The following is a 13,827-nucleotide window of genomic DNA, read 5'->3' as shown; positions in this document are numbered from 1 at the left end:
ACATAATTTGTTAATGTATTGACTTGCGCTTGTGCTTGCCTTTTGCTTTTCTCTATCTTTGCCAAGCAGATAGCTGGGCCTCTGTGCCTCCTTGCAACCGGGAAAGTTGGTGCAGAGGGAACACAGTCATAGTCCATAATCAGCCTTTCCTCCTGACCTGCATTTTCAAGGATCATGGACTCTGTGAGATCCTTATGTCAACGGAGAAAGACAGGGAATCCAGTGCCTTTGCGCACAGTGCCGAGAAGGGAACGGTAGCACACTAAGCATAAAGAAACTGGACTCTGGTTGTAGGATGATCAACCCAGTCAAAAGCTGTGTGGGCACTGAGACAGCAAAGCTGGACATCAAGGGAAAATGGAATCTGAACCATGAACATATTTGAAGCATCTAGGCAGGTCAGTGGCAGGGGTGTGACCCAAATGGTCAGCTCTGGACAAGTCTCTTCGAGCACAAGGACTTGTGAGGACTCTGGAATGGAAGAGCACCATGAGATTGAATTTTTCACTAAGCAATTATAACAGGGCTTTGAGAATCATGTAGTTCATTTTTCAAATGAGCAGAATTAGCACATGGGGTTGGTGGTTTGAGACTTTTACTTAATAAAAATCAAATTTAGACAAATCTAAATTCACTTTTCCCTTTTATATCTGATAATGCTTAGAAGTGATTATACATACAACACTAATGACAAAAAAACCAGTGTGGAGCAAAATTGACATTACCAACTGAAGAAGAGGAAGCTTGTATTATTATATTGTTGTGGTCCCTTTGGCCTCTGCATCATCATTTCATTCAAAGCTAAACACTGAGGACTCAATCAGTTTTCCTATAAAACTGACAGTAAAATATGTTAATGATATTTAAAAAAACAACAAAATACCTCCTGCTTTCACCTTTTAATGTCATCACTTTAATATTTTCATGTATTTGCATTCATTTGCAGATCATTTCACTTCCTTCTCAAAGCCTTAGTGTGACAAATACCTTTCTAACATGAGAGAAACTAAGATACTATACTTATGTTTATTCATTAATTACATACTAAGCAATCTAGAGGAATAAAATAAGAGTAATCTGCTCCGTAAAGAAGGGTAAATGAGAGAGTTTAGAGCATATGCTAGCTAATCTCAGGTTCTTCATTTCCTGGACTGATGCTTTTTATTTTTCCTTATTTATTGTCATATCTTTTCTTGCCTAAAATATACTGGGTTCTCAAATGGTCTGAAATTTTGAAATATTTTAGATCTGTTCTGGCCAAAAATCCAAGCCTACAAAATTTCCTTTTTTTTTTTTTTTTTTTTTTTACTATCTTGTTGGGTCTCTCTCTGTTACAGATTAGTGGAAAGAACACTGCATGAATCAGGCCTGAGATTCTACTTCCTGCTTCAATTACTTCCAGGAGCTTTTTGGGCAAACCATTCATGCCTTTATCAATTTTACTTAGTTATCATCAACGTGTGAATTACAAATACTAATTCTATCTACCTCATAGAAGTGTAGTGAAGTTTCAAACAAAATTGGTAAAAACACTTCAAACACAGAACACATATGTACACTAGCATATTGTACCAAATTACGTACCTTAAAATTAGTTGCATTGGTTTTTTCCAATCTAGCATTTTTAAGTAACTCAGTTGACACATAGAGTGGCCCATCTGTGTGTATCATTCTGGCCATAGAATATAATGAGTTATCAGATATTAATGAATGTTATATTTGGTTGAAACGGAATCAGAGAAGACAAATGACTTCAGCCACCACAGTGCTTAAAAAAATGAGAGGATAAAAATTGTTTGACATCCCAAACATCAAAAAAAGAGCACAGGGCTACTTTAACATAGTATCATCAAAGAGATGCTATGTACTGTCCAAACTAGATCATAAAAGTTTATGCCCTCCTATCCTACTCTCTTGATACAATTACTTTCAGGCTAGCTGGACATCATCTAAGAAGTCCTGCTAGGCTGAGACACTATACTAAAAAGGCTTCTTTTAACAGCTCCAGAAAACAGCCTAACTGAACTCTCAGCCACCAGCTGGTCTCCAATACAGCCTGGAGTGATGGTCTGGGACACCCAGGCCAGGGGAGCTCCTAGATGACTACAGTTCCAGCTGACCCCAGCTACCTGACCCTTGCCAGACACCAGATACCTGACACTTGCAGTGAGCTCTGCCTAGTCAAACCTGTCCCAGACATCTGACCCACAAGATCATGAGCAAAATAAAATAAGGAGACTATAAATTTAGGAATCATTTTTATAGAGCAATATTAATTAGAACAGTGACTCAAAAATTCATTTTGGTGTATTTTAGGTAAGGCTAACTATAATTTGCAAACAAAAATTTCTAATCTTGGTTTTGTCATTCTTTAACCTATAAGCTAGCCAATGAATCATTAATACCCTGATTCCTTTCTCTTTTAAATGAACATATGTATTATTTAAAGCAATTATAAAGTCTCATAAAAATACATGCAAAATATTTTCCAAAAGTAACCTATGAAAAGTACTATTATTCTAGGTCTAAATAAAAATTATAATGGTAATGTTTTATACTAGATATTTTGTGGTTTTTTTTACAAAGAAAATTTTCAAGGAAATGTTTAAGCTATTTTCCTATGTTTCATAGTAATATTTATTGCTAGATTTAGGGAATGGGTGGAAAGAATACAAATTCTAGTCAAGGTATATAAAGGCATATGCCTATTTAAAATTTCATTTTCTTTCTCATTCTTATTGTGATATTACTCAGCATGATGTATTACGGGTTTTAGGGGTGATTTGTATTCATCAAAAATTTCTCCTCAGTATTATTAGAGCCCATTGTGAGATGCTTAGAACTGTCTGAAAGTCATTTATCATTCCAAATTTATGATAAAACCACTGTTAGGCAGCTTCAAGACACTCAGTCATATTTACACTTCTGGAAAGGAACATAGTGAAAGAATATTCAAGAAGTGGCCTTTGTGCTTTTATATTATGCTATTGTCGCAAATATTATTAAAGCTAGAAGAGCTTTTTAACATCAGTCCTATCAAGAATCAACTGCAAAGACATATTGGAAGCAATATTCCTCCATTTTACTCTGTTTGCCTCAGATGGTGAAGGAGCTGTTTCTAACAAGCCCGGTCCTTGAGTGGCGTTGGAGTGTACTTTTAAAAGCACTGACGCTTACTAAGGTCTTTCAGGAGAAGAAGGCTACATTCTTCAGATCGTATTTCTAGGAATTTTGTGCATATTTACCTACATTTCTTTTTCTGTGCAAAGATGAGACTTATTTGTGAAAAGAAATTGAAATGCCTCCTTTAAAAAGCCTTGGTGGTCTGCAACTTTGTTCAGAAAAGGGAGTTGTTTTTCTCTGCCCAGAGAGATATTTCCCATCAACATGGGTTACACAAGACCAAAAGCAGAGGCTGTGAATAGCAATTATATTACCTTCAAAATGGTCGTGAATAATACAGTGTGTCAGGCTGCCCCTTTTATTAAAATAATACAGAAAAATGCCACATTTTTCTAGAATCTTTAACCCAGTACCAACCCTCATGTTTGAAGAACAGAAATTATTTAAGTGTTATGGCTTTCAGCATCAAAGAAAATTCTTCAATAGAAAGTACTTAGATGTGAAACTTTCTCATAAATCAAATCTTCCATGATCTTAATTAAAAAGACGAAAATTATATTGCACTCCAAATCTCTCCAAAGTTGGATGATATGCCTTTTCTATGCTTATTTTTTGCCTTTTCTTTTACTCCCCTATATCCAATGTAGCCTGTCTCTCACTGCCAAAAATGTCTATGTGTTATTCAAATTGTCCCAACTACTGGAAATACCCTCCTTGACTTTTCTGTTGAAGCTTTACCTTTCCTTTAATGATTAACTGAAATTCTAATTTTTCTTATATATTCCTCATGAAAATTGTTTGTCTGACATATCTGCATAGGAATTTGTCTCTATTTCTATTAATGTTCTGTTGTCCATTTTATTATTCATTATATACTGGCTTTAAAATTAAAAATTGGTTAGAAAGAGTTATGAAGAATCTGAGATTTTGTGGTTAGAAAGACTTATGAAGAATCTGAGATTTTGTCTGAATGTTTAAGCTAATATGTTTTCCTGTCAGATTCCTGAATGCTGTCAGAAGACACAAAACTACTACTTCAGAGACATAGGGCTTATATCTCATACACACACACACACAGAGGCACAAATGAGTAGTTAGAATATCATCATTTGCATCATACTCTTAATTTTAGTTCTCTTAAGGTAACACAAAGATCAAGTAATGCATAATTAACTAAGCATGTATTTTCTAACAGGGAGAGGACTCTTGAGCTCAGGGTACCCAAATCCTTTGCAATGAACAGAAAGAATGCTTGGATTTTGCCCCAGAGAGAGACTGTGTCAGTCTATTTTCTGTTGCTATAACAAAACATCTGAGAATAGGCAAAATATTTAAAAAGTGGTTTATTTAGCTCATAATTCTGAAGACTGAAAGTTCAAGATGTAACAGCTGCTTCATCTCTTCAGCCTATAGCTAGGGATTTCTTCGCTACCTGATAATATGGCAGAGAAATTGGAAAGAAAGCAGAGATGTGAATAAGGGGATGAGTGCAGGGCTGCACTTAAACAACTCGTTCTTACAAAAACTAACTCACTGCACAAGACTAGTATTAATCTCGTATAAGAGTGATGCCCAGTGACCCACCTCACACTTGACCCTACATTTTGGTGGTTTCCCCACGCTGAGCCACACTGGGGACAAAACTTCCCGTATATGAATCTTTTTTTTTTTTTTGTCTTTTTCCTTTTTATTGGTACCAGGGATTGAACTCACAACTGCCTGCTTGCAAGGCAGGAGCTTATGCCGCTGAGCTAAATCCCCAGCCCCTCCATATATGAATCTTTTAGGGAACATATTGTAACAATACCTAAGCAACAGCAGAGACATTATTATCCTGAATAGCACACTGACCTAATGCTTTGCTCCAGAAACAGTGCTCTATGCTGTATTCATTTCAGTAAACATCCTTGAAAAGATAGCCCAAAACAAAGGAAGTCAGCTTATCTGCGCATCAAAAAACACAACACCAGTTTCCTCTACTTACTCCTGCATCCCCCAAAATTCACTGGTGGAACACATTTCAGAGCTGATACATACAGCCACCTGTGGAATGCATGCCACAGGTTCGGCATGACCGCTAGATTATAAGCTCTTTGAGGACAGAAAAGCTTCTACTCTTATTTCTCACAGTCCTAACAGAGTAAATGCTATTTGTTTAAGAAATTTCAGCAACTCTTCTGAGTAAGTAGAGTGATACTCCAGAAGTGTTCTTTTCTATGTCAACACCTTATTTTTGGAGAGACATAGCTGCATGAAAGACAGTGAGAATGGATGTTTATTTTGACAACAGTCTTCCTGTTGTACACAGGTTTTCTCTTCAGGGATACCTAACTCTCAGGTGTTGCAAATACTATTTCATTTCAGTTTCTGACAGAAATACAGTGTCCTTCTGCCCTTTTCATTCTTTCCTCTTCAGGACCAGATATCAGGATAGGAGTGGGAATCATTTGCACCAAAGCATAAATGACTGAGTCTCACCCAGATAAGAATAACAATTAAAGTATAATGAAATACGTATTGTGAGAATGTAGAAATTGCTGGCAATTATAATAAGTTGGAATTTTGGACTCTTGTTTCTGAAATTACAACTTCACAAGATATTGTTGAATACCTCCTCTGCCTATATATAAGAGTAAGCTTGAGAAAATCAAGCTAATATTACAAGGAAATTATTTAATATGTAAACAATCTGAGAATACTAACATTACATTTCAGTTACCAACAAAGATATAATTTTGTATTTTAAAGTGGACACAAAGTACCACAAAATAGCCTTGAATTAGACAAAAAAAAAAGAGAGAGGAAAAAAACCCTTGTTTCCATCATTAAGCATACTGTCTTAAACAAACATCTTAAATAGTCAAAAAAAGTTTCAAATTAATACGCATTCTAAAATACCAAAAGAGCTTGAAAGAAATAATAATGCTGAAAGATCAAAGGGAACTATCTTTAGGAAGAGGTGTGCCCAAGGATAAGCACTGACCTGATGGATCTTAAAAACATCTCAGAGAATGTCTAGGGGATACAATGCATTACAACGCAGGAATTGCATGAAATTACAAGTTCTCAGAAATGCTTTGGTGGTATATCATTTTGAAACTCTATGGGTTTAAAGATGATTTTGATAATTATGGGCCAACTATGCTAGTTAGTATTAAAAGCTATCCGACCCTAAGTTTCCCACGCCTGGCACCATCTCAATATTCATATCTCACTTCAATTTTTCATCTCAGATTGATTGCCAAACTAAGTCTGTATCTTTACCGTAACAATCAGTCTGAAATGATCCTTTTGGGAAGGTTTTTTATGGTGCTGGAGATCAAATCCAGAGTCTCAGGCATACCATGCAAGTGCTCCCCACTGAAGCACGTGACAAATCCTTTGTTCCTTTCATTATGGGTTTAAAACACTGAGAAAAAGAAAAAAGAGTATGCATCCATTGTCTTACTTTTTTCAGGGATATATGTAGCTGGGTGATGGGCCCTCAAGCCTCTTGGCTTGTAGTTGTAAACTGTTCTCAGAAATACGATACCAAATTTGTTTTCTCAAAACTTCTGGGTCACAAGTGAATTACTCATGGATTAGTCAGAACAAAAGAAGGTCCTTTCATCTTTCAGTTTCCTCATGTTCATGCCATTCTTCCACCTTATTTGAGATTTGGAATGTATTTTCCTTATTATAGAAATGAATCATTCTTGATTATGCTTGGATGTCTTAACATTTTCCCCTACTCACAGACTATCTTTCCTTCACTCTTGTTATGCTTTAAGTCCAAAATGCACCCTCCCAAACACAAAGTGTCACATAGCCAGAGGTGGAGCACTTGGAAGGTGAACAGCGCATGGTAATGCTGTACTGATCAGTGGATAAATCCATTGATTGTGTTTACTGTTAGGAGGTGAGGCCTCTTTGGGGAGGGGTTACTGGGGAATGTTCCTTCCTTTTAAGTTTCTGATTTCTGCCATGGTATGAGCAGTTGATTTCTACCGTATCTTTCTACTGTACCAATTTTATCAGAGAGCCAGCCAACCATGGACTGAACCCACTGAAACAGTGAGACAAAGAGAACTCTGCTCTTTAGCATTGTAGGCTTTGAGTATTGTGTCCCAATGTCAAAGAGCTGACTAATCCATTCTGCTTACCACAGATCACACTATCTCTGACAATCTCTGGATGATATTTGTTAACAACCATATTACACATGTGTATGTATCTAATTGTCCTTGGTATCAGAAGGATTGGTTCTAGGACAAGCTGTAGACAAATCGTAATGCTGTAGTTCCTCATATAAGATGGTGTAGTGTTTGCACATTATCAACACTTACCCTGCTGCATACTTGAAATCTAGATTTACCTATTAACTAACACACAAAAAATGCTACCCTTATAAATGTTATACTATATTATTTTGGGAATAATGACAAGAAAAATATCTATAAAGAATGTTCAGCTCACATCCAATTGTTTTTTTTGAATGGTTTTGATCTGCAGTTGATTGAGTCTGTGCATATAGAACCTATTATCTGTGGGGTGCCAAATGGATTTCATTTTGATTTTAATTTTCATAAACCCTTAAAAATAATGTCATAATAATCCTTAAGAGTTAAAAAGCAGTATTTTAGAGAAATTGGTCAACTTGAAGCAAATTGTGCTCCTTATTAAATGTGACTCATTAAATATGATGTGAAACCAGTGGATATAAAGAACTAACTGCATTTGAAACATGTTAGCATATTGCGGTATATAATATACAAGCAGCAGTAGAACCAGACAGACAGTGCAGGCCTGCTGATTCTTGATTTTTATAAACAAATACTAATATTATAAAGGTAATTTTCAGGAAATAAATGCAACTTGTATTGAGTGATTGGCTAGCTTTTATCAAATTTGAGTCACATCGAGTTTCAGATTAACCCATCTTTCTGAACCTAGGCAGAATTCTAGTACATATTTCCAGGGGGAAAATGCAGATACTCCCTCATATGATAATCCTTATTTTAGTACATAAATATTAGTAATATTTCTAACACAAACCCTATTTCTATATATTTTTCTTCAACCTCTTCTCCCAAAATGTTGTTCCTTTCATATTTTCTACACAAGCAGATTTCCTGAAGGAGAAATCGAGGAACTGGCAACTGCTGTTAGAACAAGAGTCCATGTGGAAAGAGTTACACATTTGCAAATTGGAGATGTAATCCATCTCCCTGTAGAGAACTGGCTGTTTCTCTCTGTGTCCCTAGGGTTTTCCAAATTCATCTTGCAGATCAAACCCAGTTATTCAAAGCCCGGGGTGTGTTTGTGAAGGACAGAGAAGGGTATATTTAAGGGAAATGTTGAAAGCACATTGAAAAACTTACTGTTAGCAAATCTTTCTGTTTCCCTACAAACTTGCCCTTTTTTTCTGTCTTTTTCTCTCTACCTATAGTTTTTTTCGAGTGTGTGTGTGTGTGTGCGCGCGCGCGCACACGCGCGTGTGTGTGTGTGTGTGTGTGTGTGTGTGTGTGTTATAAAATTACAGGAAGTGCAAGTGTCTTTCTTGTTCTATTTTCCTCTTTTTACTCATTCAGCATGATCTCCCCTTTCTGTTCACTAAGCCTAAAGCAATAAAATTCCTCTACAGTCTCTACATGGCCCAGTAAATGCTCTGTTGATTGCTCATTAGACTGAGGAGATTGGGTAGCTAATAGGGAGACATCTTGAGAATGATTAGGGAGTATTTTTTTTTTTTAATTCTAGAAACACTCAATTACTGAGCTGAAGAAAACTGAGAACCAGAGGAGCTGATTCATCCCTATTTAATTGTTATAGGCCAAATAAATACTAATAGGAAGGCAAGATAGGAACTTTCACTAAGAATGCTGAGTTTTCATTGAAATGCTGGTAACAAATTAAATCAAATTTGGCACCTCACATTATTTTAATTTAGGAGAATTCTGTAAATGAAGGAAAAATATATTCAATATGGTTCTGAACTTTTGATTGTTTGAAAAGATTAGCAAGCAATCTGCAGTCTTTCAAAGCAGAAGACATGATCCACTAGAATATTTCTGAAACATTTACCTTTAGATGCTCTTATGTGAGAAATTTAGAGATCCCTTACTTAAACTATAATCTTGTAAAAATAGTTTTGTCTTATGATTATACCCTAATGTCATACAAAAACATGGTAATGTACTCCATAGGAAAAAATACTAAATTCAACACTCAGTTGTCATTTTTTGCTCATGCCATGTAAAGAATCATCTAGTTTCCTTTTAAATCCTACCTCTGTAAGCAGTTTCTTCATCCTATCCAGAAAATTTTGAGATGTTTATTCTTACCTCAAAAATATGGGTAGCATTTAACTATTACTTAAATTTTCTTAATATGGTGAAAAGATATCGATGATTCAAGAGGGGATACAGGAAAGTTAAGAATTTAAAAATTAGTGGTCAATTTTATGAAAGAAATATGAAAATAAAGCAAAATTTAATTTAATTTTACCAGATTGTCAGAAACTCTGATCAGTTCTTTTTAATCAAAAGTGCATTATGAATGAGTACACAGATACTGAAATATTTTTTTCAGTTTGCTGAAACCCAGAAAATAAACTTAATGACATGTGAGTAGACAGTCACACGTTTTTACCAGATGTTATCCTATCAGTCACAAATCTCTCTTGTAGGAGTCAGAATCTGTTATTTCTGAGATATGACCTACTGTTTAACAACCAGGAAAAAAGAAAAGAGAGAAGCCTTTAAGTAACATGAAGAACACCTTCCATTCCGACTCTCAAATGCAGAAAGAAATCAAGTAGAACACTCCTCTATCTCGGTTGAAATATTTTCTAAAAACAAAAGCATATATTTGCCTGGTAATCTTTCAGTACATCTGACTGAAAAAAACATCCAATTCAAATACTTCAAAAGAATTCTAGCTCCCTTTTACATAGTTCTTGGAGACCTATTAATGACATGAAATACCTTTCACACTTTCTCTCAAACACTGTCACATTTGGCAGGTGACATTTTCTTCTGCACATAACTTATCTGACACAAGAGCGTATCAGCAATATACTAGAGGAAAGATAATTGGAATCAAGAAAGCTAATCCACCTTTCTGCTTCAACTGTCAGTGGGGGAAAAAAATGAAGTCACAGCAAATACTTTTAAAAGCACAACAGTAGAATGTCAATTTCCTGACTCAGCACTCCAAACAAAAATGGCAAATCTGTTCACAAGGCTGTAAGAATCTGCCACATCTGGTGTTCAGTGGCATAGTGCTTTCATAGCTAACTTGAACGAAAGTTTTAGGAAACAAAAAAAAGTTGTGCTCTAACCTCCAAGTATGGATATAATACTCTACAGAAAATTATATTATCCAATAAATGTGTAAGAATTAAAGTATAAAACTAGTATTTTGGTTTAACAAAGCAAAAGTCTTAGGACAATAGCTTCAAAGGCAAGAAAGGAGAATGATTTCCCTGCAACACTTGTAGAAAATGATGCCATCTTGCCAGAAAGTTAATCAGAAGCAGAAGAGAACCAGGAATATCCTAACACAATGACACACACATATCCTCATGTTTTCTGTGTCATAAAGAAAAGGTTCTTTTGCATTAGGCAAAAACAAAGATAGGAGTTGTAGAAACTTCTTTGGATAGTGGAAGAAAAGAAATCTGACTTTGATAAGTAACTTGTTTTCACGTCAAGTCAAGGAGTGCACCTTTCAAAGTATATGTTGCTTTGCAAAGAACAAGTTCCTGCAAGATGTCCCCGGCTTCCTATTTTCCTTCTCTGTTCTCTGCCCAATCCCAGTGCTCTTGCTTGTTCCCTGTCACCTCCCACACACCTTTTTTTTTTTTTTTAATTCAGGAAATACCTGATTTAGGAACATCTATCTATCTAACCAAAATGTTGACATGCTGTTCCAAAAGTTGAAGAAGTAGGTTCTTTCAAGGAAGAGAAAAATATCTGCATGTCTAATTGGCTAGTTGTCATTTTATGAAGAAATTCCTTTTTGGAAGAGGCAAAAAAAATGGGAAGCAGCTATTTGACACCAGGGAATGCCTCTTAGCCATCGCTTCATTCTGCTATGAGTCACTGTGTACCTGGCTAAGGAGAAATGGGAATTAGATTCTAAGTTTGGCTTGTAAAAGTCAAGGAGTTAAACAAAAAAGGAAGCTTAATTTTCTTTGTATTTTCTACATTTCTGCTAAGGCATGTAGAGGGAAAAAGATTTTTACGTGAAAACTTAAAATTTAACTTTTAAAGACTACATTCTGAATCTTGGCTCCTTTCAAATGGGCATCTTATCACACTTGCAAAAAATATCCAAGGCTTGAATTATTGCAGACTAATTCACTGGTTGCCACGTCCTATCATCTAAAAATCACATATTTATGTAAACCTAAAAAATAAATGTGCTTTTATTATGAAAGATTTAATGTCATTAATTCTGCCTCTAACTTCTGACTCAGGAAAACAATATGTATTTGCCTATAGGTATCACAAATAGTAAATTAGCCTGCCCTCCCCTGCCCTTTAAACTTTAAAATATACTTATTAAGCCTTAGCTAACAGAGTATCCTATAGTTTTGTAACATTTCCTTATGATCAGCTTCAATATTACTCCTTTTGGGTTATATTTCTTCCTTTCTACTTTCTTTTATATGCAAACAAATCAATAGTTGATCTCCTATTAAAGTTAAAACATTGCTCTGAGAACTGAGGATACAGTTCTTAAAACAGAAATAATGATCTGTCTTAGCACCTAGGAAGGGCAATTATGGCAATAATTTTGTGTGATGGAGGGGTGAGTCAGTTGCTAAACTGCATGTGTAAGAGTGAAATTTAATCTGGATTAAGGGACTCAGAAAAAGGACCTGTAAGAAGTGATGAGACATAAAGTAAAAGCTAAAAAATGGGGCTACGTGGCCTACATGCATGTAAAAAATGTAATACTGTAAATTCAAAGCTTAAGATTTAATATGAAAAAAGCACCTACTCAATTCACCCCACCCTCTACTATGTTCTCTCCTCAACTCTGTGCCATGGAAGCTAGCCCTTCAGATTCACCCCCAGCTGCATCCTTCCCATAAAAGGAGCAGGAGGACCCAGGAGGGTACGGTGAGGGAAAGTAGGGTATTTGTTATTCAGGGTTCCCACCACCCACCATGCTTCAGTGATTCCTTCTCTTCTCAATGACTGTTGCAGTAGTGTAACAACTTCCATCTCCGGTCTACACAGGTCCAATGTCCCGGGCCTCCAAAATCACTAGTTCTTTCCCTAGATTTCCAGTTATTTTCCTCTCCCCTCCCTCCCCTCTCCTTCCCCTCTTCCCCTTCCTTCCGTTTTTACTCCCCCTTTCCCTCTTGTCTCTTCTCACTTTTCTCCTCTCTTCAGATCACACTTTTTTGTAAGCAGTACTTCCATAATGACAAAATCTACAAGCCATTAAAACCTTCTCATCAAAGTGCTTCATGCAATTTAATTACAGAACTGTCTACATGTACTTAACTAATCTTCATTTGCTAGATTTCCATCTTTCTAAGGTATGGATCCTGTCCTTCCTTCCTTTCCCAGGAGTCTCACCACGTTAATACTTGCATCTCCTGAATTTTCATGTTTCCCTATTTTTCTAGAAAATTCTCATTGACCTTGAACATGTTCAGTTACTTCTCATCTTAAAGAAAAGCAGTCAACTTTTGTCTCACCGATTCCCTCCACGTACTTCCCTATTTTCTCTTCACAGACAAACTTCAATCACTGACATTCTCTTTATTTACTTTCTTTTCTCCCACTTACAATCATCTTTAGCTCACTCTATCTGGATATTGCTCTAAGTATTTCTTAGAAACAGTCCTCATTAAAGTGCATAATGATTTCTGTGCTGTAAAATTTAATACATATCACTCATTTCTTAACACTCCATCCTTTTTGAAATATCTTCTATTTTCCCTGGAACAGCTGCAGGGATGAACACAAATTATAAACAAGAAGCTTAAATCTCCCGGTTGACAGTAAGAGAAGACACTGGGCATGGTAGTTCACGACTTTAATCTCAGCTATCTGGAGCTGAGGCAGTATGATTGCAAGTTCAAGACCAGGCTGGGCAGTTCTGGGAGAGCCTGTTTCAGAATAAAAATCTAAAAAGGGCTGGTGATTTACTCAGATGGTGTTAGAGTAGCTCGGGCCCCCAGCAGAAGAAGCAGGTAAGAGATTAGATTCTGTCCTCCTGCCCTTTCTCTAAAGAGTATTTACTTCAGAAAATTAGTGTGAGCTTTCTTCTTTCTTTGAAATGCACAGAAACTCATTGAAACTAGCTAAGACTTTTGTAGTTTTATGACCTAGGAAAGACTTTTTCCTATTTCTGAGTTAGGGTAGGTACCTAACTTCTATGGGTGGTGGGTACCTCTCTTCAAATCGTAATCATTAAATATAGAAGTTTGTACTACTTTGTCTAGGCAAGGCCAATTATCTAGGCATACATAGCTATCCTAATTATCAGGTACAGTTAGGATAAGCTATGTGTGACAAATGGTGCTACTGAGTCATTTTATTTGAGAACTAATTATTCTTTATCTTGAGAACATACTGTATATGTAATTGGTTGAATCTGCTTGGATATAAAAAAGGATAAGATTTATATCTTTGTAATTTCTTAGAAGATACTTATGATGTATACCATATGTTGGTTTAATTCTTATTCAAAAATAAAACA

General features: G+C 35.9%; 1 protein-coding gene across 11 annotated transcripts in view; it reads right to left on the bottom strand.

Moving 5' to 3' along the window:
* Positions 1-13,827, bottom strand: part of Aga (aspartylglucosaminidase) — a 112,506-nt gene that overhangs the window by 77,120 nt on the left and 21,559 nt on the right. Inside the window, exons 10-11 of one of the 11 annotated variants that reach the window (XM_063234718.1) lie at positions 4,975-5,029; positions 4,449-4,555 (exon numbers count right to left, since the gene is read on the bottom strand). The exons of 9 other annotated variants lie outside the window; for them this stretch is intronic. In XM_063234718.1, coding sequence (XP_063090788.1) covers positions 5,018-5,029 — 12 coding nt within the window. In that variant the 3' untranslated portion in view covers positions 4,449-4,555; positions 4,975-5,017. Of the gene's footprint in view, positions 1-4,448; positions 4,556-4,974; positions 5,030-13,827 lie in introns of those variants that run through there. One more of the 11 variants, XM_013151668.2, reaches the window with a different exon arrangement.

Source organism: Cavia porcellus, unplaced genomic scaffold (genome assembly GCF_034190915.1).
Source record: "Cavia porcellus strain 051 isolate PalLab524CR breed Dunkin Hartley unplaced genomic scaffold, mCavPor4.1 scaffold_24, whole genome shotgun sequence".
Classification (NCBI taxonomy): domain Eukaryota; kingdom Metazoa; phylum Chordata; class Mammalia; order Rodentia; family Caviidae; genus Cavia; species Cavia porcellus.
Note: the sequence above shows the minus strand (reverse complement) of the source record. Positions and strands in the feature narration are given on the sequence as shown.